At 48.1% G+C, this 27,929-nt stretch overlaps 1 protein-coding gene across 2 annotated transcripts; it reads right to left on the bottom strand.

Annotated features, from left to right (window-relative positions):
* Positions 1-745: 745 nt before the first annotated feature.
* On the bottom strand, positions 746-27,680 carry COL6A2 (collagen type VI alpha 2 chain). 2 transcript variants are annotated; one of them, XM_003207351.5, is made up of 28 exons: positions 27,272-27,667; positions 24,090-24,212; positions 22,350-22,948; positions 21,726-21,746; positions 20,960-21,025; positions 20,451-20,504; positions 20,296-20,340; positions 19,735-19,761; positions 19,450-19,476; positions 19,313-19,357; positions 18,452-18,505; positions 18,053-18,115; positions 17,732-17,794; positions 17,089-17,178; positions 16,320-16,382; positions 15,871-15,933; positions 15,529-15,591; positions 15,080-15,142; positions 14,578-14,628; positions 14,108-14,143; positions 13,673-13,735; positions 13,281-13,343; positions 12,978-13,013; positions 12,656-12,701; positions 12,120-12,272; positions 11,410-11,862; positions 11,051-11,089; positions 746-2,331 (listed from the first exon to the last, which is right to left on the bottom strand). In XM_003207351.5, exons 2-28 carry the CDS (start codon positions 24,202-24,204, stop codon positions 1,724-1,726), a joined length of 3,069 nt encoding a protein of 1,022 aa, XP_003207399.1. In that variant the 5' UTR covers positions 24,205-24,212; positions 27,272-27,667; the 3' UTR covers positions 746-1,723. The 2 variants fall into 2 exon arrangements, with proteins under 2 accessions (XP_003207399.1, XP_010711459.1); XM_010713157.4 differs by lacking the exon at positions 746-2,331 and adding an exon at positions 5,310-6,821 and having other exon boundaries at positions 27,272-27,680.
* Between the last annotated feature and the right edge of the window lie 249 nt (positions 27,681-27,929).

Here is a 27,929-nt window from a genome sequence, read left to right as displayed (position 1 = left end):
GTGTTTGGTGGGTGTTCAAACCAGCTCTACAGCAGGAGAGGAGTCTCACCTACCTGTGTCTGTCTCAGCTATCCTCCCCAGGGCAGCCCTTGGCAGACACAGCCTGTGTGACTGGTTGTGCCAGTGTCCTGTTGGCATGGCTGCGTCTCTCTGGGGTACATGCTTTGCTACTGGTTAAATCTGCAAAGGGGAACGCAGCAGTCACTTCCTCAGCCTGGGCAGAGATCCCAGGATCCAGAGTCTGGTGTGGACTTTGGCCAAGCAGGAGCAGTCCTGAGGCAGAGCAGTTGGAGGAGGTGGCCATGCTCATTGCTCTTTACCGTCCTTCACAGTCTTTACCCACAGCCCTGGGCCAAAGGAACATGAAGCAGGTGAGGAATTGCGTCTTTGTTACACTGAGAAACTAGTCCAGATGGGCACTGTGAACATGGGGATGGGGCAATGAGCAGGTCTGTAAGACAACTGGAGGCACAGGACAGTGAGGTGGTGGGCTCCCATGAGATTCCTGTGGTCCTCTGGGAATTTGACAGTGCCCTGCGATCCTCTGCTGTGGGGACCCTTGGCCCTGTGCTCCCACATTTGTGAGGAGAAGCAGAAAACAAACTTACCTTCATTTATTAGCTTAATGCAAGGAGAACTACCTGCTCATTATAAATAAAAATTAAGGGGAAAAAAAAAAAAGAGGGGAAAGACGAAAAAGAAGGTAGAAGGAAAAGAGAGAAGACAAACTATGGAATAAAGAGGCTTTTTTTGAATAGGGTGAAAAGAGTTTATTTGTTTATTTTTGCAGACAGCACAATTCAATCTGGGTACTGCTCAGCAGATTGGTGAAAAGAAGGCACCATGGTTACTTTGAGCACTTCGGGGTGACAGCAGGGCAGCTCCATGTGCTGCGCAGTATTTTGTGAGGTGCTGTGAGGTATGCTGCCCCTCTCAGCCACGATTTAAGGTGCTGTAATAAATGAACAGGTTCTGGTGAAGGTTGGACAGAAAGAAGCAAACGAGATAGAGCCCGCAGGAAAATGCAGGTCTTTAAGTTGGCTTGTGAAATGTAGGATCGATAGAGGACCAAAAGGAACACCTGCAGACAGCTGCTGAAGGCAGCAAAAATTCTAACCATGCTGCTGCTCCCACAAAAAGGAGCAAGTGATGAAGGGCGATGCAAAAAGAAATAAGTGCTGACCATTTCGATCAGCACATGCTTTGTCACAAACTTTCTCAGTCCTCTCAGGGGCAGAAGTCCCAAGAGAACAAAAAGAATGATATAATCAGGAAAAGGGCTTGCTAAAGAACAGGCAATGTCAAAACAATAAAGCTCCTCAAAGGATGCTGAGAATTTTTGAACGCAGGAAGTGATTATCTGTCCTGCTAAACCGGACAGGTTTCTTGCTTCTCTGATAAGCCCTCCTAGGATAACAGCAGATACGCAAGGCATAACTTGGTGTGTGTAAAGCTTTACAGACGTACTTCATATGGCTCCGTATCCTGTTTAGATCTTGGATTTAATTAGCACCATAAATGTAAGATATGCGACTTCATCACAAAACTCGAAAAAGAGGTCTGGATTTTGGTTAGAGAGGAGGGCCCAGAAGGTAGCTGTGTATAAACTGTTCTGGGCCAGCTTAGAGTTGCTAGCAACCATACAGAGAGAAGAAAATAAAACAGGTAATATTTGGGGGGGGGGTGTATCCTGGTGACAGGAGGACGCGTACAGTCCACTCAACTAACATATCCACCTAATGAACCTGTCAAAGAAGCTTGGCTGGGAGAGGCTTTCATAGTCTTTCTCCCGGAAGATGGCGGCCCGATCTCCAAGGCCAAGCTTCAGCAGGACATCCATGTCTACATCACTCCCAAGAGCCACTACTGTGGGCATGACGTCTTGCTTCTTCATGGAATTGATGGCTTCCTCAAGGTTCTTGCTTCCTGTGATGCCATCAGTGATGAAGACGAAGGAGAGTTCAGCATTGCGCCGAGCGACTCGCTGACCATTTCCTGGGCTGAGCACAATGTTGTTGATAGCATGTATGATGGCTGACCCAATGTTGGAGGATGAGTCCAGGTACTTGATCTGAGCCAGGGCATTGGAGATTTCGGTCAGGTTGTAAGTGAGTGGAAAGACCACATTCTGCTCACTCTCACTGCCGTACTGCAGCAGTGCAATCCGTGCATTCATGTTGTCATCGTTTCTCCTGGCCAGTGTAAGCTGTTGGGCAACCTGCTCCACAAAGTGGTGTGCCCTGTGGAAATTCTGCTCCCCAATTCTTTCAGAGCCATCGAGCAAGAAGACAATGTCAACGGGGCGCTGTGTGCACTGGGCTACTGCAAGCTCTGCAGGAGAAACAAAAAAAAAAAGTTGGGAGCATAAGAAAGTCTACTGGAGAAAGCTGGGTCGTGCCTTGTGCAGCTTGGGCTGGAGTCACCTCTGCTCACCTTTCTACACAGGAAAACAAGCCCCATCATGTTTCCAAAGCCTGTCTCTGTGGCTGATAACCTTTGCTTCTTATTCCCTCAGCTCCTGGGCACGAGGTCTTAATGAACTGTAATTCTCAGGGCTAAGACAAGCATCCAAGCATTAAACAGTTCTGTGCATTTGTGTATTTCAGCTGTAGAGTCACACCCACCTTCAAAGAGCAGTGCTATTAGCTAAAAGGGAGATTAATAGCACACAGTGCTTTAATACCTCTTAGTAATTTCTTATAGAGTGGCTTACTTTCAGGGTTCCTCTTTGCACAAATCTTTGTAGGGTGAAAGCTGATTCCATAACCTGCACCCAAATTTGTTTAATCAGCTGTCACTAATTCCTGAGGAGATTATAAAGGTCAAGGAGTACATTTAGAAAACAAGAATCTCTTCCTGTTGGTTCACCTGTCATAAAGCAGCTTTTTAAATAAATAACAAAGACCAGTATTTGAATGAAACACGTTGGAACATTATCCTTCAGTCACTCAGAACAACACAAAGCAGGCTGTGAGCAAACTCAGAAAAAAAGGCAGAAGAAAACAGCAGTATTTGGCGTCTGGTGTTAGTTATGAACATTCTTTTGTTCCTCTGCAGTACTTATGTGTAATGCATTTGATGTCTGTCCGCATTCCCCAATAAATAGTTCCATATCTTCTTAGGTGGTTCTTCTTCCATTCTAGTGATTGAGTTTCCTTCTCTATGAAAGACCTAGTCAGGAATATGATTACAATGTCAACACTGACACGTACATGACATACACTCGTAGGGTATTCCTCCATGGTGGAGCAACAGCTCTATTATGCCCCGTAGAGCAGTTCCGTGTTGTTCACTTTGAATCCCAGAAGGCTGGGAAGTACTGGAGCACATGCCATGTAGTGCTGCATGACTGGCAAGGACCAGGTTATTCCGGAGCAGCTCCAACCTGAGCACCCACTTCTGTCATTGAGGGACAGCTTTTATGATAGTACTATCACATTCCATTTCCATATAGTGAACAAATCCAACTTAACAAAGTGCTTCCTCAGTGCTGAGCACTGTTATACCTGGGGCTGCGTTCAGCATGGTGGAGTGCTGAAATAAAGCATTTTGTAGCTCTGTGTGCGAGCTGAATGACAAGAGAATCAGACTACAGAACAGACAACATAAATTCAGCAACATGAGACAGTGCTCGCAGTGCAGCACAAACCCTGACAGTGCATAAGGTTGAGTTCACAGACTACTGACACCACTTTTATCCATGATAGAACACCTGGTGCAGGAACTTCTAGCACATGTGGTTTATCCAATCTTGCTGGGCATTGCAAAAGTTTGCAGTTGCTTTTGTTTCGTATTCCCTGACCGTGCAGACCTGTGTTTCTTCTTAGCCCCTCCACACTGTAAAATGTATGTATATAGTGGCATATCTTGAAGGATGACTTCTGCAGTGTCAATTCTGTCTTAAGGAGAAAGCAGTCTCTGAGTGACGCTATTTTTCCACATGAGTTTTCTGAATTTCATATCTCCAAATTCAACTGCAATACTTTTCTCCTTTAAAGCAATAAAGTTATGTACTCACCTGTTTGGGACACAATGTCTATAGGTACACTGATGCTGCAGTTCCCAGTTTACAAGTGCTGCTGCTACAAGGACATTTTGCCTTGGCAGTGCCTGTGTGCTCCCCTGCTCTGTGCAATCATGAAAGGGAAAGGTGGATAGGCATACCCCCTTCGACCACCTGAAGTCTGGGTAGTGTCTACAAAAGCATGGAAGCGAGTGGGTGGAAGAGAGGCCTGTATATTGTGTCAGAGAAGTGTTACCAGCCCATCTTCCCCATTGCTTGTCTATGTTTTGACTACAAGCATGTGCTACCTTCTCCCGTCCTAAATTTACCTACAGAAATGCTAGGAGCTGCTAGTTAAGTAGACATCAGCATCACTCCACGAAGCTTCAGCAATAGCATGGAATAATAGAATCACAGAATGGCTTGAATTGAGAAAGGACCTTAAGGACCTCCAACCCTCTCCCATTCTCACTCCACTCCTCACCCCATCCTCCCCCCACCACAAGATCAGGTTGCTAGAAGATGCATTATGCATGGCTGGCTCTCCAGGCAGTTCTCTACCTATGTCTACTGCAGGAGTGCTCCCTAGAGAAACTCCTCATACTGGCCAGTGTAGTGGCTGCACAACCTTGGGTTTGTCCTGTTCAGAATCATGCTTCAATTATACTTTGCTCTCACTTCTGAGGGGCATGGACCCGAGTTCCCTTTCCTGCAGCAAGAAGCAAAATTCTTGTCCTTAACTGCAGGTGGCTGAAGTGGTTAAGCACCACCACAAATTAAGCCAACTAAAATCTTCACACCATGCACACACACTGGAGCACTAATCCTGCTGGTGCTGCTTAGAGCAAAGCTTGCAACTCACTGTACTGCATTCTGACTGCCAGACAACAGCTGAGGCTAACAAAAGCAGCACAAAAAGTAGAACTGCAGAAATAACATCCATTTTCCTGCCATCAGTAATGACGTGTGTGCAGAGTAGCCCCACCCATTCACAGTATTCCTCTGAATTCAGTCATGTCAGTTGCATCCAGCAGGCTAAGTCACATGCTGATCATAGGGTAAAAATACTTAATCCCCACAAATACCACATTGTTTGTCACTGGATAAATTCTAACTTAGACTGACAAGCCCAAGATTTTGAAATAAAACTGTAAAATGTTCAAAGTGGGCAAGCTCTTTGTTCCACTTGTTTCTGAGCTTGGCTACGGTACGGCAACTGGCTTTCCTTCACACACCTTACAACAGAGTTCGTTGTAGCCCAACCACATTTTTGAAGACTGTAAATCTCAATTCTGCTCATGAAATATCACATTTGCTCATATAGTTTATTGCAATAACACCATGTCAGATAGGCTGCAAAAACCACTTGCTGGCAGTAAATACTTTTGCGTAGGGAGCAATAGTTACTCTAGAGGCACAAAAGGCAGTCACCTGTCTGACTTTTTCTAGAAATCAGTGGTAGTAGAATGCATGGAAATATCCCTCCTCATCTAAACAAACCTATCCACAGCACAAATAGTGGCTCTATAGTCTCTCTGAACCAAACTGTATGGATTCCATTGACTGTACTACTTCAAATTTAAATACTTGCTTTTAAATAGCTTATTTAACATATTACAGAGGTTTGTGCAATTGTGGATTTTTGCTTTGGACTTTCTGGTCCTATATAACCTCTGTCTCCTGGATATCAATAAGCACACGTTGTGAAGTCAGACGAAAGAAATGCAAGTGCACAAGCAAAGGTGCACACAGTATATACACCTGCTGATAGAAGAACTTAAGTTTTCCTGCTCATGATGGGAAGCCAGGGGTTGCCCTCTCATATTCCTTGCTCTTCCCTTCATATCCTATGATGCCTAGCAAACACTCGTACAGAAACACCATAGTGAGAGGACATGCACCTTGCTTGGCCAGTCTTGCCAAAAAAATGCTTTATGGGACCCAAAGAGAGCCCTCACAGTAACACACAACAAAACAGCACAGAAGATGCTTCAGAAGTAAAGACAAATGTGGGAAAAGAGCATTGCTGGGCTGTCAGCAAACAAGGGACTTGCTCTTGCCTGAAGCCACACATGCTGCACTCTGTGCAGGAGCCCTCGCTCACGTGCGGCTGAGGAGATGCACTACGCTGCCAGAGCAGGGCAGGAGCACAAAGAGAAAGAGCAGCAGCATAGCTGGCTCAGAAACCAAGGCAGTGCCACCATCCTGCCAGCACTTGGCACTGCCCCTGCAGAAAAGCAGCAGGCAAAGCAAGAGCACTTCTGGAGAAAGCTGCCATGCTCACCAGCCAGCCAAGCTGGAGAGGCCTGCCTCTTGTGTCACATCACAGGGATTCTGTGATCCCTGGCTGAGACTTGCCAAGCCACGTCACTGCCTTTGTTTCTCCTAAATAAAATTCTGCCAATGTACCTGCCCTCTTTGCCAAACAGGCACTTGATGAAAGACAATTACAGCTCTGAACAATTCTCCACCTCTATTCAATCCCTGCCTCCATGCACTTCATGTTGCCTAGAATGGGGACATCAGCAAAGCCCTAGCACGGTTTCTGGGTCCCCCACAATCTCGCTGTGCACCATTTTGAAGGTGTCAATGAACAGGTCCATCCATTCTTGCCGTTCATTTCCAGTGGCAAACTTGGCTTTTTCGGCAGTAAAGGCCAAAGTGGCCACCAGCTGGGTGTACATTCTGGGGTCCTGGGTTTCCCGCGTGGAGTTTAGGAACTGGGCGATCGAATGTATGGTGCTGGGAATATTTATGTTGACTCCCTCTTCCATGGGGCGGAAAATAAGTGGGTTTACATTTCCAGGGTTCCTGTCATCTGCAAGTGAGCGTCAAAAGAATATTTTCAGAGCTTTCTAGCAATGGCTGTGTCTCTGAATGCTACCTGGCTTTCCTATGCATGCTGCCCAGGAGAACAGAACTAACGAGGGACAGATAAGTAAAGACCAAAGTCAGATTTTAAATCTCAGTATCTATGTCTCAACAGTCATACTGGAATAAGAGTCCCAGGGTGGGACGTGGATCCCCCACTGAAACTGAACTGCTGCTGTGCCTCTCACAGGAAGGCTGAAGCCAAAGATCGACCACAAGGAAGGGAAGGCTGTCAGCACACTGCAGAACAGCCCTTACGGGGAGCTGGCATAGAGCATTGCTTTGGTGATGAGGAAAGGACTCCAGAGAGGGGATGGAGGGAGTACAGACCCTTGTGCAACTACGATTTCATGGGCTGGAGAGGAATTAAGCATTTGATCAGAGGGCTGAAGCACTTCTCTTATGAAAGGTTGAGGGAACTGGAATTGTTTAGCTTGGAGAAGAGAGAGCTCTGCGGAGACCTCATTGTGGCCTCCTGGTAATTGAAGGGAGCATATAAACAGGAGGGGAAACAGCTGTTTAGGAGGGTGGATAGTGATAGGACAAGGGGGAATGGTTTAAAACTGAGACGGGAAGCTTAGGTTAGATATTAGGAGAAAGTTTTTCACACAGAGGGTGGTGAGGCACTGGAACAGGTTGCCCAAGGAGGCTGTGGATGCCCCATCCCTGGAGGCATTCAAGGCCAGGCTGGATGTGGCTCTGGGCAGCCTGGTCTGGTGACTGGTGACCCTGCATATAGCAGGGGGATTAGAATTAGATGATCATTATGGTCCTTTTCAACCCAAGCCATTCTATGATTCTATGATTTGTATACATAGATATTCTGCCTGAGGCATCTGACCTGGGGAGTGTGGAGTTACTAAATCCTGAAGAGCAGAGGAATACGTAAGCAAAGACAATCAAGTGCATATTACTGAGAAATGAATTCAGTATGCTTACAATCCAGTTACTGCATCTTACAATGTCTGAACTGTATTTGACAGTTTAGTGGCAAGGCAACTGACTTTCTGTCGAAGTATGATCAAGGAACCATGAGAATCATACTGACATAATGTAACACACTGACTAAGAGACCAAGGAAAATAACGTGAAAACTTAACTGCCCAGTTCCTTCACAGAATCAGATAGAATCACAGAATGGCCCAGGTTGGAAGGGACCTCAAGGATCATGAAGCTCCAACCCCCCTGCCACAGGCAGGGCCACCAGCCCCCACACTTAATTCCAGACCAGGCTGTCCAGGGCCCCATCCAACCTGGCCTTGAACACCTCCAGGGATTGATGGGGCATCCACAGCCTCTCTGCAGCTGTTCCAGCACCTCACCACTTTCATAGCAAAGAATTTCCCCTGACATCCAACCTAAATCTTCCCTCCCTCAACTTCAAACCATTTCCCCTTGTCCTGCTGTTATCTACCCTTTCAAAGAGTTGACTCCCCTCCTGTTTATAGGCTCCCTCCTTCCTTACTAGTTCAGCGTATCCACAATGGAGAAAGTGTTCATTACAAAGAGGGCCATAAAATCCAACTTCTTGCTGCATATGGGATTCACTGAGATCAGTCACCAAGTAGCTCTGAACTCTGTTAAATGCAAACTGCACACATGATGCCAAGAGACAGAAAGACATCAAAGGGACAGTGCACTTGCTTGGTGCTTAGTCCACCATGCTTTGGGTGGATATACCATCCTGTAGCGTTCAGTGCTCCTACATGGTGTCCACACTCTTCAGGACCCTGAGAACCTGTTTCCACCTGATTGTGCTGCCATGATATTTGAGTAAAATCCCAAAGCTCAAAGCAAAGCCTTTTGCACAGGTTAGAAAGAGCCTCACAGAGCATCATGCACTTCTATTAAAGCAAGTGGTCAGTTCAGATTTGCTCAGCATCTGACCCTACCTGAGCCCAAATCAAGGAACACCGCAGCATCCTGTAAACACCAAAGTAATTGAGGGAAGATTAAAGGGAGACAAGAATACGCCTTGAAAAGAGGAAAATTTGGATTTCAGTCAAGGAGGCAGCATGCCTTCCTCTGCAGATGAGAACTCAAAGTGGTGACATGCTTGGCTCCACAAGGCAGCAAGGAGGAAGCTGGGTGCAGGTCATAGCTGTCCATCTCCATATCCTACTGACAAAACACAGGCTGGACCTAGGGTACATGGCATGAGTGATTGATTTGCTCTCGTAAGTGCTAGGACTGCAATTCTGACAGCTAAGGGCCATGACCAGGGCTGAGCATAGTTCTGTCCCTGATCTGAATCTATCTAATGTGTCTGCAGCTGGACACATGCATTGGGTATGCATGAAACTCACTCACATATCCTTCAAAGGGTACCATCTCCATCCCAAAAGTTGCATATGAATTGGCACCAACTTTTGAAGCTCTCAGGAAAAAAACAGGAAGCTGAACAACAAGCAGAGAATCACCAGGCTTTGTCGTACTCCTTTCATCACTCCTCACCCAGCACCTTTCCGTACCACTGTGCAAATGAAGTCATTGCAAATCCTTCTAGATGATGGCAGCACTATGCACTATGCACTATGGCCTATCCAGTGCAGCAGTCAGATGGTGCTTTGCCCAAAGGCCCCCAAGTCCCTAAGTATGACTTAAAACTTGGCCTACCAGGCTTATCACAAGTCCTCGCACACCATGGTAACTTTTCCCCGTGCTGAGGAGGATGCATTGGCACTTTCACAGGAGGTCCACACCTACCCAGGGACAACATTCCAACTCCCCTATCCTCTGGGGTACAGGTGTAGGTCCTGCACTTGGTCTGGCCCACCTATGGCATGGTGTGAAGCATTACCCAAGAGGAAATGCCTTCTTGACCCTCAGATGCCCTCTTGAGCTCCACAAACAGCCATTTCTGATCTGGTCCCCATGTGTATTATGTACCAGCAAACTGTTCTCACCTTGCATCAGGAACAGAGACTCCCAAGTGCACTACAGGGAAAAGACAGCCAAATTTCCCTTGCTCTGGAGAGCTCTGATGGTCAGAGCCCTGGAAAATGTGAATGCTCAACCTCTTGGGTCAGTTTCTCTCCTGTGGTATTCCTTAGAAACGGGGAGGCTACAAAGACCAAAACCTTTGAAGACACCTGAGCAGTCTCTAGAATGGCATGGAGAAGTTTCTTCCTTGTGCATGGATCCACAGGACATAGCTCCTCAGAAATCACTGCAGAGTTTGTGTTGATGGCTCAGCATCAGTTTGGCATTGCTTTCCCTGCATTACCAGGTGCAAATACTGAGAATGTTAGTGTAGCAGTCAGAGCTTTTAGTCAGGAACAATTCCAGCTTTTCTGTCTTCAGATTGCTGATCATTCTGGGACAGCCTCCCCTTTGTGTTGTATGGAAACAAAGGCACTTCTTTGAAAATTAATGTTCAGATTGTACAGACTGTATGAGACTGTTTAAGACTCTTTCATGGCAAGAGTAGAGATAAAAATTGCACGAACTGGCAAAACTTTGTCCCTGGTAAGCTCTGTGTATATCAGCAAATAGTGCATCTATTGTATTTAAACAGATGCAGAGACAGACGGACAGTTTCTCTAGGAGTTGCAGATCTATCCTTTAACAAACAAAATTTGATCAAGTAGAATCACCTTCAGCAAGCAGCAGCCATCTCTTATACCAGAGTGCCCTTCCAGACCTTTTCTTTTGATTCAATACCCTGAGTTAATTGTTAATTAAAACACAGCCAGTGTTAAAGAAGCCAAAGCTTTCAGACCACTACAGTGTTGTTTTCCAAACTCTCTACCCACTGCTCTGCCTTCATCACTCACAAGGAGCATCTTGCCCAGTGCTACTAGTTATATTCTGGATGGCAAGAGTTGTAGCAAGGGGGTTTTGGCACGGTATGCAACAGAGATACAGAGCAAGTGAGAAATTCATTGTTAAATTTGGAGATCAAAACCTGGTAGCACCCAGGAATTTGGGCAGGAATCAGAACTGAGCAATGCTCATGTGCAAATATGGTGCGCTAGTACCTACCTGTGAAGAGAACTCAGAGGGACAGGAAAGAGTAGGGGATGAAAACATGGAACTTTCCTGATGTACAATAACACTATTTCCCAAACGCCTAGTCATGCAAAGGAAGCAACAGGCTTGCACATCCCCTCCCACTCATGAGCTCCTGGACCTACAACTGTGTGCACATGGCACAAAGCTACTTGTAATGTTTACCTGTCTGACAGGGCAGCTCAGGGCAGACAATCTGTGGATCTGAAAGGAAAGGAAAAAAAGGAAAACTGAATGACGTGCTACCACCTCCCTTCAGTTCTTGTATTCAGAGATGTAGATCCAGGTTTCTCACAAAGGGGAATAACAGCGGCCCTGAAGTCTGGCCCTTATCTGAGGAAGTTTATCCAGGGCTACATTAAGTTCAGCCCACCCATCATGAATGATCCACCTTGAGAGCTATTGGCCAACCTGCAGGGACACAGTGTCTCTGCAATCTTTGCAACACACTGTATATGCCCTCCATCCACAAAGCCCACTGCTAGAAAATTCCAGTTCCCATAAGTGCAAAGACAGATACAGACCTGGGCAGAGCATGTCCTCCATCTTGTCAATGAATTCCTCTGCCACGAGGTCTGAGAAGAGCCTCATTTTCTGGACTCGCTGGGGTTCATTGCAGGCAATGGAGACCAGGGTCTCGCTCTGTTCTGGCTGATCAAATATGTCTCCAATGCCAATGGTGTTGACGAGCACATCTCTGCCACAAAGAGCCCCTAGGTTCTTGTCATCGTCCCGAGGGTCGTAGCGTCCATCTGTGATCACTACAGCAAACACCTGGGCTTTCTCTCGACGGCTTTCTTTGATGAGCTTATTGTAAGCAAACTGAAGAGCAGAAGGTGTCCAGGTACCTCCAGCAATCCACTCCAGGCGCTTCACTGCTTCCTTGAAGCTCGACAGTGAATTGATGCGTTCATCATCAAGCTTGATGGCTTCAAAGGTCCCCTCGTGACTGTACTGAACAACTCCAACACGGGCACCTGCCAATGGAGCATCAGCGTCACTTGGCTTTGAATGAAAAGTGCAGAAAGTCAGCATACTTTCATATTAGAAAAGAATTGCCCAACTGGCCTACAAAGCTGGGAAGGGAAGAGCAGGAACAGTCGTGAAAACGCTGAACAGACCGATGCAAAACAGGGCAGCTACGTACAAATATGAAAGCTGGAGGGATCCAAGATCCCTTTTTTTTACCCATCCCCACTTCTGCCACCAGCTCCACCCCATACACATTCCAGACCTGTCTCTGATTTGGGGTCCTTGGCGATGGAGCCCAGCCGGCTGACCACATTCACAACAAAATTTTTCTCCAGAGTGAAGTTGGTGTAACCAATACTTTCTGAGCTGTCTATGACAAACATGATATCCAGGGCACCGCAGCGCTTCTCACAGTCTGGAGAGAGGGGCAGAAAGAGGAAGTCACAAAGGTGATTTACAATGGTGTAAATAAACAAGAGCCATGGGGTAAGAAGAGACCATCTACGGGAAGATGGAGACATTCAATATAACATCAAGCATCCACAGGGTTTGTGGTGCTGTCTACAGCTGAACAGCACTGGAATGCTACATGTATCTTTCTGTCAGCATTTTTAATCTTGCTATCCTATCATCTGGACCATGAAACTGTATACTGTCAGTGGCAGAGATGAATTTTGTAACATAAGTGTGGCTGTCCCTACCATGACGTTGGTGACACAAAGGCAGAAGGTTCCTGAGCTGACATCCCCCTGCCCAATGCTGGCCCTTAGCTATGAAGAAAGACAACAGTTCACTCACCACAGCATCCACATGTCTCTCGCACGTAGGTCATCACGTCACAGTCCTGCCAGCAAAAATGTGCAGGGTGAGCCCCTGCCCCCCTCTAAGGGAAAGGTTCTCCTTTACCTTCCTCCCCAGCCACCCAGTTCCCTCTTTCTTTGTCTCCCTTGGGAAGTCACAGGCCATTCCTGCCCTGCTCATGGCAGGATGTCTTCAGGCCTGCCCTGTGTCTCCCGTGCCAAGCAATGGCAGGAATGATGCACCCTGCCTCATTCTCAGGCTGCACATGGCAAAATCAAGGTTGCCTCCACTTGGAAGAGCACAGAGAAGTCCTACTTACAGTCAGGCCTGGATCTCCTGGTGGGCCAGGGGTCCCCTGTAAGAAGAGCACAGGTTTTGTGAGCTAGACATCAGCACCATCAAAAATTTAGATTTGTACTGTCTGTCAGGGAAGGAAGGGAAGGAAAGCCTCTCTTGGAGACAGTGGACATGTCTGAGGGCTGGCATCCCTTCCAGCTGTGGGGAGACGGCAGACCTGCTGGCACTCTGGGCTTCAGAGCAGCACAGGAGCTGCTCTAAGGAGGTTGGGTAAAAGAGGAGGGAGCTGCAGCATATGCTCAGACACAAGAGGACGGTACTCTACCTCTGGGCCTGCTTCACCAGTTGGGCCTCGGGATCCAGGTTCACCTCTTGGGCCAGGATCACCCTGGAAGGGAAACAGAGAAGGACTGAGCGTTTTCCTGTCGAAGTTGATGGTGCAGCTGCTGCTGCTAAGGGTTCCTCCTGACCCACTCATCAGACACAGCCCTGCCAAGCGTGCTCACCAGCCTGCTGCTGCTGTGCTGGGAGATACCAGCCATTTCTGGGGCCATTTCTGGGGTGTGGCTGCACTGGTCAGGTGAGGGAGATCTAAATGTGTATGCCAGCAGCACACAGTACTGACAACAGCACACGGCTCCTCATCCTGTGTCTCAACATGGCACATCCATGGTATGCACGAGCAGGCATGTGCTGGTAACACAAAAATCTGCTTACCGGTTCCCCCTTCTCTCCTTTTGTTCCTTGTGTTCCTTTTGGTCCAAGCTCACCCCTTCCTCCCTGTTTAAGGAAGAGAAAAACAGATTCATCAAAGAGCACATGTGGGTGCACTCAGATGAAAGAACAAAGGCTGTGAACACATCAGGAACACAGGCCTGCCTGGCCCAGAGGATCACCCTTAAAGCCAGCGGCTCATGCAAAGCAAGTAAGTGGTGTTTACACAGGCACTGACTGAAGAACAAGGAAGTTTTGCAAAACATATTTCAAGTGGTTCCAAAAGGAGACAAGCCTGCACGACACACCCAGGCTCTGCAACTGCAGGGAAGGTCCTGCAAGAGGATGGCTCCTCAGCCACTTGCCCAGAGGGCCAGGTGGCAACTGATTGGCATTTCTGCCAGGCCAAAAACAGATGAAAGAAATAAGTGCACTCACCTTGGGCCCTGGCTGCCCCTTCTCACCCTTGTCACCCTGTAAGGGAAGAGGAATGGGTGAGACAGCAGTGGATGGGCTTCACACTTCTGTTTGAGGTCTGTGATGAGGGGCACAAAGCTAAACAGCAGGAGTAATGGCTGGGGTAGTGGGCACAGCCACATCCCAGTCATTGTAGAGAGGCTGGGGTCCCCAGCACCTCTAACATACAGATGAGGACTCTAGGGACACATTCAAATGCTGTGGAGCAAAGGAAGGACTTCACAACCCCTGGGGCCAGGACTGGAGATGAGGACAGTATGCTGGCACTACTGCTGAAATGCCACTTCTTCATTCCCTTCTGCTTCACTTTCTTGTGGACCTCATTATTTTTCTTTCTCCCTCCTCCTTCTCCCAGGCTATTAACCTCCACTGAAACAGATTTCCTCTGCTGTTGTTGAACTATGCACATCTTCACAGGAGCATATATATACCTGCGGTCCTCTGGGTCCAGGGTAGCTGAAGCCAGGCCTGCCTCTGTCACCCTTTGGTGAAACAAACAAACAAACAAACAATTGTAAATAATAAATAAATAATTGTCAGAACTCAAACTCGAACTTTTGTGACTTAGCGATGCCAGTGAGATCAAAGCTATTTTCACTCCCTCTCTGAGGAGAAACACTCCAGTGAGCCATCACTTCTGCACTGGATCCTCAAGCACTGGCAGCGGTTGTTCACAGCAAGGACATGGGGTCCTGGGGACAGCACATGCCTGGAGCAACCCTGAATCTATGCAGGATGAGAGATACAATCAGAGCTGCCATGATCAGAACAAGAACTAAGTGTCTTAAGAACTGTCCATGGCGAGGCTCAGGTTCAAGCCATCCTGCTTCCAAGGCACATGCATAGTAAGTGAGTTTTTGCAGGAGATATGGACTTCGAAAGTATCTACACAACACCGTCTTTCAAATGCTGAATTGCACTCAGGAATTTTACCTTTGGACCTGGTGGTCCGGCATCACCTCTTGGGCCCAAGTCTCCAGGGTCCCCACGTGATCCCTGCAAGACAAAGTTGGGGGGAGTGGGTCAGGGCATTTCCAGCAGCTTCCTGGCCATACTGGGGTCCACGCTGGGGAAACGGGCTGCTAAGATGATGCTGTGAGATCACCTCCCTCCCCCAGAAATTGCTGTGGCAGTGACTGATGCAGCACCTGTGTTCTTGCAGGGCCAGAAGGATGAGCTGGCACTGCTACCACAGTAGGTGTGGGGTCAACCACAGACTCTAGCCAAGCTGGATGCCCATGGGGCAGCTTTTTGAGCCTCTTTGAGAACAGGTCATGCCGGCTGCTTTTAGTAGGATAATGCAGGCAGCTGGTGTCAGTAGGACTAGCTGTCACTGCAGAGGGAAGTGGGAATGGTCACACAGATGTCCCATGATGACTTACTATATTGCCTGGCTCTCCCACAGCACCTGTAGGGCCTCGTGGTCCTGGCAATCCTTGGTCTCCCTGCAAAGCAAAGCAAGAGGCAAGAATATACAGGAGCAGATACATACAGACCCTCTGTGCCGCATGCCCTCAGTGCTCCACCAGGTTTTGGCACCTCTGGAGACAGGGGTGTCCTGGTGTCCCATCTGCACCTCTTTGCACAGATAAGATGAAGCAGGATGAGACCTTTGCTCATCCTGCACGAAGATTCTCTTGCCAGACATGTGCATGAGGATTAAGGCCTAGTAAGCTGACATTTCCCTCCCTCCCAGCTATCACAAAACCCTTTTCTGGGCTTACCCTTGCTCCTTTGTTTCCAACCTCACCCGGCAGGCCACGGGGACCCTCTGGACCAGGATCTCCCTGTGGGGAAGATAAAGATATTCCTTTTCAGGCACGTCTCCAGCCCTATGTGCATGGCAGTGAGGAGGCAAGGCACTGTTCTCAAATCTGGTACTTCTTGGTTTGAGAAGTAGTGTCAGGGCAGAATGCCCTCTGAACACGTTATTTTGCCTCAAGCTTCGCTGCCCTTCATCCTCACTCAGCTTTGGATCAACTCCTGGAGGTTGTAGGTGCTGTTTTTGGAGATGATTGTCACAGCTTCTTAAAGCCAGGCAGGCAGCAGGCACAGTGGTAGCAGAGCCCACTGGCACCTGCAGTTCCCAGCCGTGGCCTTGGTTGGGAAGTAGAGCATCACAAATGTCAATCCTGTGCATCTTGGGCTTGTTTCGGGCAGATGCTTTACTCACTCTTTCTCCCTTGGTCCCTGGACTGCCTTTGCTGCCCTTCGTCCCTGGATCTCCACGTCGACCCTTGGCAGACACAGAAAGTGGTCACATCAACAGGATGCCAACAGTGATGTCACTCAAACAGTGACACCTGGCTGCCCTTCCTTCCCTCTCCACACCCCCTTAAAGAGCCTGTGTCCATGATGGCCCTGCTTGTGGCAGGTCCTGCCTTTGTATTTTGGGAAGCCAGAGCCAGGCTGCTCATTCAGGAGGTGCTCACTACAGTGACCACCAACACACATGGTTCATTTCTTCAGGGTTAAATGCTTTGCTTTACTTCTGGCACATCTGGCTCTTATTCCTGCTCTGGGTGTTGCACAGGGATTCAAACTGGTCTACAGCATCTGGGTTCTGCCCTCACAGTGCTAGCTGAGCTGAACTGTTGTGCTATTTAAGCTCCTTGCCAGATAGAGACCATTTGTTGCCTCAACCTTGGTGCCAGTTTCCAGGACAAACTCAGAGGGACTCAGGCTAAGGTGAACTCCAGACAGGCACTCAGCACTCCTACTGGGGCTTATCATGAATGGCAGACAAGGAGAGCAGCTCTGCACATCTTAGGGAATGCAAAAGGCAGGACAGGCAGGCTAACTGAGGGAGTTTCTCAACCTTGCTCACAGATCAAGGAAGTAGGTTTCTTTTTTCCTTTCCCAATGACCTGTCCATCACTCATCCATGAACCTGGAAAAGGTTCCTGTGGCATGTTTACTGCCCAGAATAGACACACACTTACAGGCTCTCCTTTTGGTCCAGGAGGTCCTATTTCACCTTTTCTTCCTTTGCTTCCACCAGGTCCTTGAGCTCCAGGGTTGCCAGGAATTCCCTGGGAAAGAAAATGAAATCGGACTTGTCAGCAGAGAGGTCAAGGTGCGTATCCCTTGTCCTGTGCCAAGCAGTCTATCGTTGTGCAAATGCCAACATGAACATGCACCTTACGTTTCCACACATTCACCATACCTACAAGTTAAATCTATGAGCACAGGTGCCAGCTTCATAGAGACCAACTGAGAAAAAGGCATCTCAGCTCTTCCTTCCAGCTTCCTCCTATTCCTGTCAAAATCTAAGGGCTGCTGCAACCTTTAACACTCTATCTGAAGTGACTGGCTATTGGGAAAACCTGTTGCTAACCTCTTTAGGTAAAGAGCAGCCTTCTGCTGAATGAAACTGATAAGGTTTGCCTAAGAGCTATTAAGCTGGAGTTCGCTTACAGGAATAAAACCAGGCTAACACCAGCAGGGCCACAAACTCTGAGGATGTTGCAAAGCTATGTCAGGGAAACCATAGTCCTTCTACCCAAAACAGATAGGAAGAGGAACAAAGATGCAGAGCTAGAAGGGTAAATCTTTCTAACTCAGCTTTGCCTGGCACAAACATACCGGGCTCCCTTTTTCTCCTGGAGGTCCTGGGGGTCCACTGCGACCAGGCCGGCCAGGATCTCCCTGAAACAAAGAGCAATGGCCATTGGTTATGTTATTAGAACATTGCTGCACACCACTGATGTGCACCATGTGGAGCTCAAGGAGCCGGGCCAACAATGGCCTTCCCTTAGCTCCAGCATTTCTGTTAGGATCCAACAGCCGGGCAGACAGAACCCATCGACTCCATGAGTAGTGAAGGATTTAAGAGGCAATACAGACAACAGTGTGCAGCTGTCCCTACTGCTGGCCTCTGCCCACTCTCATTTGGAATACTCTTACCTTCATGCCTTCATCTCCTCTTTCACCTTGGTCTCCTGCATCTCCTGGGTAGCCATCAGGGCCCTAGAGAGGAAGGAGACAAAGAGCAATATCAACAATGTGATTTTACCACCAGAATAAATCAAATCACTCTCTTGAGACTGAAAATCTGTTTTTGCCAGCTACTAGTGCTGATGAAGGGAGCAGGTGCTCCTCTCTATGTGGGGAAGGATCCCATATTTCCAGCTTGGAGAAAAGAGGCACAAAAAACACAGACCTGGGGATTACAGATCTGGAGTCAGATTATGAAGAAGGTAGGAAAAGGAGGCAGTGACCTCTGTTACCATATCTTTTGGCATGTGCAACTAAAGCTGGGGTCACACACCTAATGTGTTGAATGAAAGAATACAGCATTCCTACCTTGTCACCACGATCCCCCTTGCAGCCTGGCGGTCCAATTCTCCCCAGCTTGCCCTGGAGAAAGATCATTCAAATGAAAAAGACAGCAACACTCCAGGTGTCTGAAGGAAATATACATCTTTTTCCTGCCAGCAGTTCCTGTTTTTTAACATCATCAACTGGTCATACATGTGATCAGTCAGAGAACAAGCAGCAAGAATATTCCTTAAGCAGAAGTGTTGCTGTCTGTGGTGAGCAGACACAAACAGAGAATGAGGAAGCACTTGGTGGGGTATGAAGGAAAGTGTAGAACAAAACCAGTGTGTGCTGGCCAGTGAGCAAAGCCAGCCAAAATTGTATAAATGTAGGCTATTCTGCTCTGGTACATTTGTATGGTATGCAAAATGGGAAGGTCGTGTTTGTCTGCACTCACCTGAGAGGGGACACAGGATTTCAGGGACTTTGTTGGGAGATACCTGAATGTGGCTTTAGAGCTTTAATATTAAGAGAAAGCATCAGCTTAGAGATGAAATTGCAGGCTCTGCAAGGACGTGCCTTGAAAACTACATTTCAGCAGATGTTTCTGTGTACATGTCCTGTAGGGGGCCCTAGCACTCAAGATGAAATATCCACACCAGGTGAACATTGCTCATTCTGCAGCAGGAGAGCAGCCCGGGTTATGCATCAAGCTCCTGCAGAGTGCTAGCTCAAGTATTTCTACAGGCTATGGAGAATAATGTGCAAATAAGCTCTTAAAACTTCAGCCAGATTGAGATGAAAGGAACAAAGAAACACACGAGGGATATGAGAGAAATAAAACAACCTGTAGGGGCACGGAGAAATAAACCAGCCCAGTGATGGTGCAGTTCCCCATGCCATTACCTTCTGTCCATCGGTGCCATTCCTGCCTGCCAAACCAGCTGCACCCTGAGATCAAGGGGGGAAAAGAGCCATCAGTGACCTGATGTAACACTCAAGGGTTTGTAACAACATGCCAGTTAGAAAAGATTTTCTCTTACCCTCCGTCCATCAGATCCAATCTCGCCCTAGGGAAAAATGAGGACAGGAGTCAGCCAGTACCCCTGTGCCACGCTCACTCACCATGCCAGAGACTTTCCTCCCCTCCCTCCTTCAATTCAGCATTTCCTGCAGATGGTTCTGTAACCTCCTTGTCTCTCCCTGCTCCAAGGAAGATGAGCCAGGACTGCTTTCCCCAGAGAACTCCTCCTCTTATGCTCCAGACCCTGTGCTGGTGCAAAGAGCTGTGCTTCCCCAGGCATACCATGCAGACTTTTCTTTCTCACCTTTTCTCCTTTCAGCCCTGGAACACCCTGGAGGAAGACAAAAAGAAAAGAAAGACGATGCTGTGTTAGTGCCTGGGATGAGCAGTGGGAAGGCAGCAGCTGACTGGCAGGATGGGCATCCCAGATGGGAAATGGGCAAGTGGGGAGGAAGGAGCACTATAAGGATCCCAATGTTGCTGAGGCCCTTTAAGGAGGAAGGCCAGTAATATTTCTTAAAGTCACATCGAATTCCTGCATCAAAGCAGCAGATTTACACAACTCTTCCATGCTGGCCAGCTGCCTTTGGAGTAGGAAGATGTGCCGAGCACGGTGGCGTTCAAATGCACAACTTGGGGATGGATTTGTGGGCTCCCACAGGGTGGGAGAATGCCAAGAAGTAACACTGAACAGTGGAAAATTACCCTGAACCACCCTGTGTTTTACCAAAAATCATAGAACCATAGAATATCCCAAGTTGGAAGGGACCCATAAGGACAATTGAGTCCAACTTCTGGCTTCACACAGCAAGACACAAAAATCCATGGAAGTAAAGAGCGCAGCCACTGACTACATGATTCTTACCTTAGGACCAGGGTATCCAATTGGACCTTCAATACCTGGGTCGCCCTTAAGGAAAGAAGACACAGAGTGTTACCTTAAGCAGGGCACAGATGAAGCCCCAGCTGGCATCAGGGCAGCACTGCTTACTGTGTCATGGGGATGGTTTTACAACTGACCTGCCGTCCCTTCAGTCCAGGGGAGCCTGGTTCACCCATGTTTCCCTTTGCACCCTAAAGAAAAAACACATCATTGGTGATGACTGGAAGGCATCGACAATTTCTGGTAGCATCAGGCTTCTACAAAGCTTGGGACAGCTGTTGAGGGGATGGCAGTACACAGCCTGGCAGCACAGAGTTTGGGATTCTGTTGGGTTGTGGGCAGAGTAAGGGCTGCACACGTGAGGGCTGTTGAGACTGGGAGAGGTGGAAATAATTTTTGCTGCACTCTTGTTGGCCTTGTACAGCTTCTCAGTTACTGAAGGCCCTTGACTGTGATCAGCATAGTTGATGTTTGGATATCTCTTTGCACCCACTGCGTCCATCAGCTTTTGTATGGTCATCAGGAGACAGGGAGGGACCTGGAAGGATCATCAAGTCCAACTCCTGGCTCCACACAGGAACACCCCAAAATGAGACCATGTTATTCTCTTGGTATTATTCTCTTCCCACACATCAGAGTAACTTACCTTTTGCCCTCGGTATCCCTTGGGACCAGCTGGACCTGCAATCTCCAGGCAGCTCATCTTGTAGCACTGAAACACACCAAATTCAACACAAGATGTAGTTGCTGGGCTGCCTTGTGTTCTGAGCCAGCCAGCACCCAGAGCTCAGCCACGCACCATGGCTCTCTCTACACTTCTCCCCATAACTGCAGCAGTAAAAGCGATTCTGGTTCCATCTGGCTCAAAGCTGAGGCAGCAAAGAGCATGTTGAAAAGCTCCTGCATACAAATCTGAAGTTGCCGCAAGTGGTTTTGGCTCTGGGCCCAAGCTCAAAGAACAGGACTGCTAAGTGTCAGCCACAGTGTTATGGATCTGCTCTTCTGGGGCCATCAGAGAAGGGTGTGCCATTGGGACCACCACTCTGCATACTCCTCTCTACGTAGGCCAAGCCCTGTTACATGGCTGGGCAGGAATTCTAGCTTGCAGAACGCTGGTAAAACATGCCACCAAATCCAGCGTGGTATAATGAGCATCTTAATAGATTTGAACTCATTGCCATGAGGAGAATCACAAATGAGAGGGAGGCAGAAAGGGAACCATCCCATATGCCATTTCAACTGCTGGATAAAGGAGTGGGTTCCATGCTGCACACTGATCCCCAGGTGCGCAGAAATCCATTCCATGCAGCTTAGAGCAAAACTCTGTCTGCTCCTTTGGGGTATAATCTGGTCTTCTTCAATATGCAATGCAACTTCAACTTGGAAATGAGATGCAGGTGCTGCTCACTCACCTCAGCGTAGGCTTCATGTTTCTGTAAGGGAGGAAACAGAATGAACAAAATCAGTTAAGACAGTCAGCTCTGAGAGAAGAATAGCACCCACACTTAGCAGTATGTGTGACAGCAAGGGAAAAGAGGCGGCTAAGGTCCCATGGCTCTAATCACATCACAGAATGGCTTGGGTTGGAAAGGAACCTCAAGGACCATCATGTCCAACCCTCATATCCTCAGCAGAATCCTCAGTTAATGGTGGTCCCTCACAAATGGGGCCTTAGAAATCGCTCTACTGAGTAGGGAGGGAGTTCAGGGAGTCTCACAGATCCTGGTGCTGCCATCTCCTCCACGTGCCTCCAGGTGGGGCACAGGTCTGGCCTGAGCAGCAGCCAGGACTTGGATGAACCCTGCCCAGAGGAGCAGGGGCGTAACCCAAGGGACACCTAGCCAAAGAAATCAGATACACTGAAGACCACATTTAGCCCGTAAGTGCAGAAAGGACTTGAAAAAGGTAGAGGAGCTCTCTCAAGCCAGACCATGGTGCCATCCCACCCTTCCACCCACTCCTTCTCCTGTCACCACTCCCTAGTGCCTCCCCTCATTCTGTTCTGCACCCTGGGCAGCACAGCTCAGTACCCTCACCATTGCTTTGATTATCCTTTCGATAGTGTTCTCATCAATGTGCAGGGCGTCTTTCGGCGTGATGGTATAGTTGCTGCGGTACAGGTCATGTGGTGGGCTGGCAATCTCCCGCAGGCCCTGCTCGTAGACATCCTCACTGGGGGCCACAGCAAAGAGCTTGATCCCCATGTCGCGTGCCCTCTCAGCTTGCATCTTCATCCCCCCACAGGGGCTGCCAGTGACATGGCCGTCAGTGATGACCACCGCAAACTTGACATCCCGGGCCGTCTGGCTCTGGAATTGCTGTGTCATGTTGGAGATAGCACAGTCCGTGAAGGTGCCTCGGCCAAGGTAGTTAATAGCACGGAGCTTGGTGAGGTATGTGTCCTTGCTTCTCGTTAAAGGGCTGTAAATTTCCACCACATCCGAGTAATGAAGTCCTCCAAACATCCAAGTGATGGAGACTTGGTTCTGGTACACCTCATTCTCCAATTTTTCAATGAACCGAGGGATAAACTGCTTTATTTGATCCACGAGACTCTGGATAGGCACAGTCTGCAGAGCAATACTCTCCGAGGTGTCAATGACAAAGTACACACTGATGGGGCAATCCGTCTTTTCTGTACGGAGACAATTTTCAGAATGTGTCACAGCACTTTCTGCAATGCTGCACCCCCATCACTATTCCCTAGAAACCAGGATCAAGTAGATGAGAGCACACAGAATCATGGAGAGAGCAAACCACAGCACAGGACATGAAGTTTGGTGTCCTGCAAGGTTGTTGCACCTCTAATTAATCAGGAGCTATTTCCACCAAGATTGGAGGAAATGAGGGCAGGGATGACTGAGTGCCAGTTTTGAGCAGGGAGATGACTTTTGCTCTCCTGCACATACATGCCCTGCCTGCCAGGCTCTAGTTGCTCTCTCTGATTTAAAAACATTTTGAAAAGGGTTATACTCAATTACAATGTCAGAAAAAGCACAATTGCCTTCTATCCCAAACTCTATCTCTGTCCGGATCAGAAGATTCCGCATTGTCAAAGACTTCAAAATCACAGAATCACAGAATGTCTTGGGTTGGAAGAGACCTCAATGATCATGAAGCTCCAATCCCCACGCCACAGGCAGGGCCACCAACCTCCATATTTAATACTGGACCAGGCTGCCCAGGGCCCCATCCAACCTGGCCTTGAACACCTCCAGGGATGGACGGGGCACCCACAGCCTCTTCTGGCAGCCTGTCCCAGCACCTCACCACTCATAGTAAAAAACCTTCCCCTGATATCCAACCTAAATCTTCTCTCCTTCAATTTAAAACCCTAAAATCTAATCATTTCTGAACTAATCTTGAAAGCATTGCCTTATTTTTTTTATAAAAGTCAATCTGAACACCTACATCACCTCTTCCACATTGCCACTGAGAAGTGCTGAAATTTTAAAATTCACAATGAGCTGTTTTCTGACATCAGACGTGCAGCTGAGTTCTGGAGACCTGTTGGTATTTAGCAGTGCACCAACCAGGAGATGCCATCACTGGCAGAGCTCAGACCTTCCACTTTTCTGCACTGCACTGCAAACTCAGAAATGAGAGTTTAAGTGGAGAATGTTGTTTCCTACAGAAAGACAGATGACTATGGCAGGGTGCTGCAAAGAAGCAGGAGAGGTATCATGTGCCAAAGTCAGTTCCTAAGCACATTCTAGGGCTGAGCAAATCCACTGCTTTAAGACTGTTGCCTACAAAGGAGACAGACATCCAAATACCTGTACAGGAGGTAACAGGCTCATCGTCAAACTGAGCGTGGAGTGGAACTAGTGCCACGCAAAGAAGGGTGGACAGAAAGGCTTGTTGGAACATCTCAGCAGTTCTTCTGGACATTGAGATGTCTGTGGGAAAACAGAAGTTACATGTTATACACATATATACGTTTGAACTGTTAGCTCTGACAGGACGATACAAAGCCAGACAGTACTTCACGTTGGTTCTGCCTATGAGATCTAGTCTGAGATTTCTTGGTAATATATATAAGTGTTCAGAGGAACTGAGGACTGGAAATTATATTCACAGACAAAATCCTAGCAACAATTTTCAAGAGTGAAGAGCCAATGCTTACTTTTATGTCTAGAGGATATTCACACTAGCTATCATGTCAGCTTCACAGCACAGAACCATGTACTGCCATAGCTACTTTTCTGCTTGAGAGTCAACTCAAGACAAAAAGGGTTATGAATGATCTCTATTAAGAAGAGAAGGCCTCAGCCCTTCTGAGCTCTTCTTTAAATGTTTGGGTTTTTTTTTGGAAAAGTCAAAGGTTGAATGGCACCTGAGAGTGCTTTCATCCTTCCTTAGCGAGGTCACATTAGTGCAGGGGAAGGGCAAGCTAGCAGTGCAGCTACACTTCTGCCTTAGTTGTGTGAAAATGGCATTATCTGAAGAATTCAGACAGCTCAGCTCCCCCAGCACCTCCCTAGCTCTCTCCTCATGGCTGCTCAGCAGTTATTTCCTGTTTGGACACATCCCAACCTAGTTTACACTGAAAGATGCACCACACTACAGGATTCTGAAGACTCACTTATGCTGGGAAGACCAGTTACTATCGGTGCTGCAAAAGTCCTTACAACACAGACTGCCTTCCTCCTTGCTAAGGCTTATGCACATACTAACAAGCCTGCAAGAACAAACGCTCAGGCTGGCTTTCACATAGGGACATACTTCCATGTCAGATGCTGTCCTCTGCTGCCATCTGTCACACGGCAACAAAATGGAATGGAATATTGGTGGCAAGGTTCAGTCTGTACTGCCACACTACCATCTGCCTCTGACACAGTGGGCCAATATAATAAAGGGGGGCATTACTTGCAGAGTAACCCTCACACTTACTGCAGTGCTGAGGGAGTTTTATAGTTAAGACCAAGACTTCCTATCTCTGGCCTTACAACAAGCTTCCCGCCCTGTTCATCCTCCACCAAGCTGAGTTGCAGGAGAACTTGATCTCATGGCAGCTTGGAGCCCTCAGGCAGCACCATTTCAGAGCTCAGGAAGCTGGAGACACCATTTTTTGGAGATGCTGAGCATATGGAGGTTTTGGCCAAGTGTCTGACTCATGAATTGCAGCATCTTGGGTTTAATCACCTCCCTCCCTCCTGCCAGATGTGTGTGAGTGAGAAGGACTCTGTGCAGAGCAGGGCCCTTGCCTCTATACAGGCAGCTCCAAGCACCAGGCACACTTCACTGCTTTGTCATCCCACTGCACGCAGTCTCCTTTATCCCACTCCAGTGCATGCAAGCTCCTTCTTATCACTGCCAGGCTGTGAGCACAGTGTGCCATTGGAAGGCATGCACGGTGCTTCCCCACCCATTGATCCCATTAACAGGGAGTGGACAGATGTGGGATGAAGCTGCCACAGCCTCTCTCCCCCATCTTAGGGGTCTCCAAAACTTGGGTGAGCGATGCTGCTCAGCATGCCAACAGCTCTTGTGGTTCTATTGCCAATCTTGTAAGATTTGACGCCTTCCGAAAAGCCTCACCTCCTGCTGAGAAATGCTCAGTGGGAAATACCAGGTTTCACTAAGGAAAGGGTGTACTGCAGCCTAAGGCATTTGATGGAGACTAGGTGCTGGCCTAGAAAAGTGATGGAAAGTGCAAATTGGGAGCTGAATCCTTCTGCCTGAATACTTGGTTCTGCCATGCTTTTCTTCCTTGACTTCTGCTCTCTCTCTGTGAGAGCAGAAACATAATGCTATGGGAGTAAGGCCTTTTGGCTTACTTGTGGCTTAGCTGCATGCTCACAAATGACTATCAGATTACCCTTTAGTGCACTGTAGAGGTCATCTCATGTGCCTGTCCAGGCAGACCCAAGGTCTATCTTATCCCATTTGTGATATTTCTTCCTAATTCACATTCAAAATCACACCTACTGCAGCTGAGCAAATTGTTCCCAGATCTATGAAAACTAAGGTGCTCCACCATTAAGCTAACAGTCTGCAAGGAGCTGTTTTATGGTCATGGAAACAGGAGAGCTGTACAAGTAGCATCTGCTCTAATACTGACATAGTCCCATCTTCTGTTATGGCTGCGACCAACGGGCAGTGCCTGCATTATTATCCACATGTGCACACAGCATTTTACTCCATTCAGATCTTTGTTAAGTAAAATAAAACTGGAAGAAAAACAAACAAACAAACAAACAAACAAAAAACTGGAGCAAAAGCCCCTGTTATATTGCCTAGTCAAACATGTCTCATAATTTTAGTGCCTGGCCCACCACCTGCATGGGAAGGTTTCCATGCTGCTGCAGGTGGTCCAAGCCATTTGTCAGCTCCCCCACTGCACTTACAGTGGGATGAAAGAGAATGCTGGGGAAGAATGGAGAGGCAGCTGGGCTGTAGAGCAGCCCCGGGGCTCAGCAAAGGCTCCTCCACAGCACCGCACAACAAGCTTGCAAGATCCAACTCATTCAGGACTGTCATTATCTTCCCAAACTTCCCAAACTGGTGCTGATGAAAATCAACAGAACTAGGGGGCACAGCTCACTGCTTTGTCTGGTCTGCAATCTGAATCTTATTTCTAAATTTCTGAAAATCAAAGGTGAGCCAAATCATACAGCTGTAGCAAAATACTGTGCTGCTGTCGCTGCGATCGGTTTGCAGTAGCTGGTGAACTCAATTAAGGGAAAAATTGGGTTCTCCAGTCTGCACTGAGGGATTTTCTGGACCTCTGGCCATGTGTACCTAGAATGGAGTACTGAAAAGTGCCCAAACCCTCCCGAAAGCTTAACGCAGCATGGAAATACGTATTGTTTCAGTTTAAACACAGTGTGCCTGAAGTTAACAGCTTGTCCCTGGCAGCAGCAATAGCTGCGCAACCCACAAAGGCATGGGCTGGGGCTTTAGAACCATCAACAGCCATACGAATGCTGTAAAAGGAGAGGAAAATCCTGCCTACCTGGAAAGAGGGTTCATCCAAACTCCTCCAAAAAGCCTCGGATGAGGCAGGATAGAGGCTCCGTGGGACCGGCCGTATCACGAAGGCTTCTGCATCCCCGGAGGAGCAACCGGGAGCAGCCGAGTCTCCTGCAGCCCAGCTCCTCTTTTCCCTCGCAGTCAGGAAACCACCCCGCTATGTTCCTCCTCCTTCGGAACGTCTCAGGCAGCGCCTCGCCTGTAATAGCCGCAGCGGACCGCAGAGAGTCACTGTGGGTCCACCGACACCGCCGCGGCTCCTCCGCCCCTCCGCGGGTGGGTACTGGCGTGGGCGAGGTCGCTTTGCTTGGAGGCGAAGGAATTTTTTAAAAGCTGGAAGAAGGCTCATGTTTCCATGATGAGAGTCCCCTTTTCGTGGCTGGCATTGCTGCCCCACGTATTTATGCCATCAAATACTGTTCTTTCTTTCTTTTCTTTCCCCCTTCCTCCTCCTCTTCCAATCCTAGGAACATGTCCTGAGTGGAACAAATAAAACAAGAACATTTCAGAAAAGAGCAACTCACGCCATAGCCTTTGCAGATAGCCAAGATTTGCTCAGAGACATCCAACTCTGAGTACTGCCTGTTTCTACTAATTGTTCCCTTCCCTTCCCTTCCCTTCCCTTCCCTTCCCTTCCCTTC

The sequence above is a fragment of the Meleagris gallopavo genome, chromosome 7, assembly GCF_905368555.1.
Source record: "Meleagris gallopavo chromosome 7, MGAL_WU_HG_1.1, whole genome shotgun sequence".
Classification (NCBI taxonomy): domain Eukaryota; kingdom Metazoa; phylum Chordata; class Aves; order Galliformes; family Phasianidae; genus Meleagris; species Meleagris gallopavo.
This window is presented reverse-complemented; position numbering and strand designations above follow the sequence as displayed.

Excerpts from the sequence above, each read along its gene's own strand:
- COL6A2 (XM_003207351.5), bottom strand. The coding sequence starts at position 24,204 with ATGTCCAGAAGAACTGCTGAGATGTTCCAACAAGCCTTTCTGTCCACC. Across the intron at positions 21,026-21,725 it reads AACATGAAGCCTACGCTGAG|TGCTACAAGATGAGCTGCCT; the intron begins GTGAGTGAGCAG and ends GGTGTGTTTCAG. Across the intron at positions 13,014-13,280 it reads CTGGTGAAGCAGGCCCAGAG|GGGACCCCTGGCCCACCAGG; the intron begins GTAGAGTACCGT and ends CTCTTCTTACAG.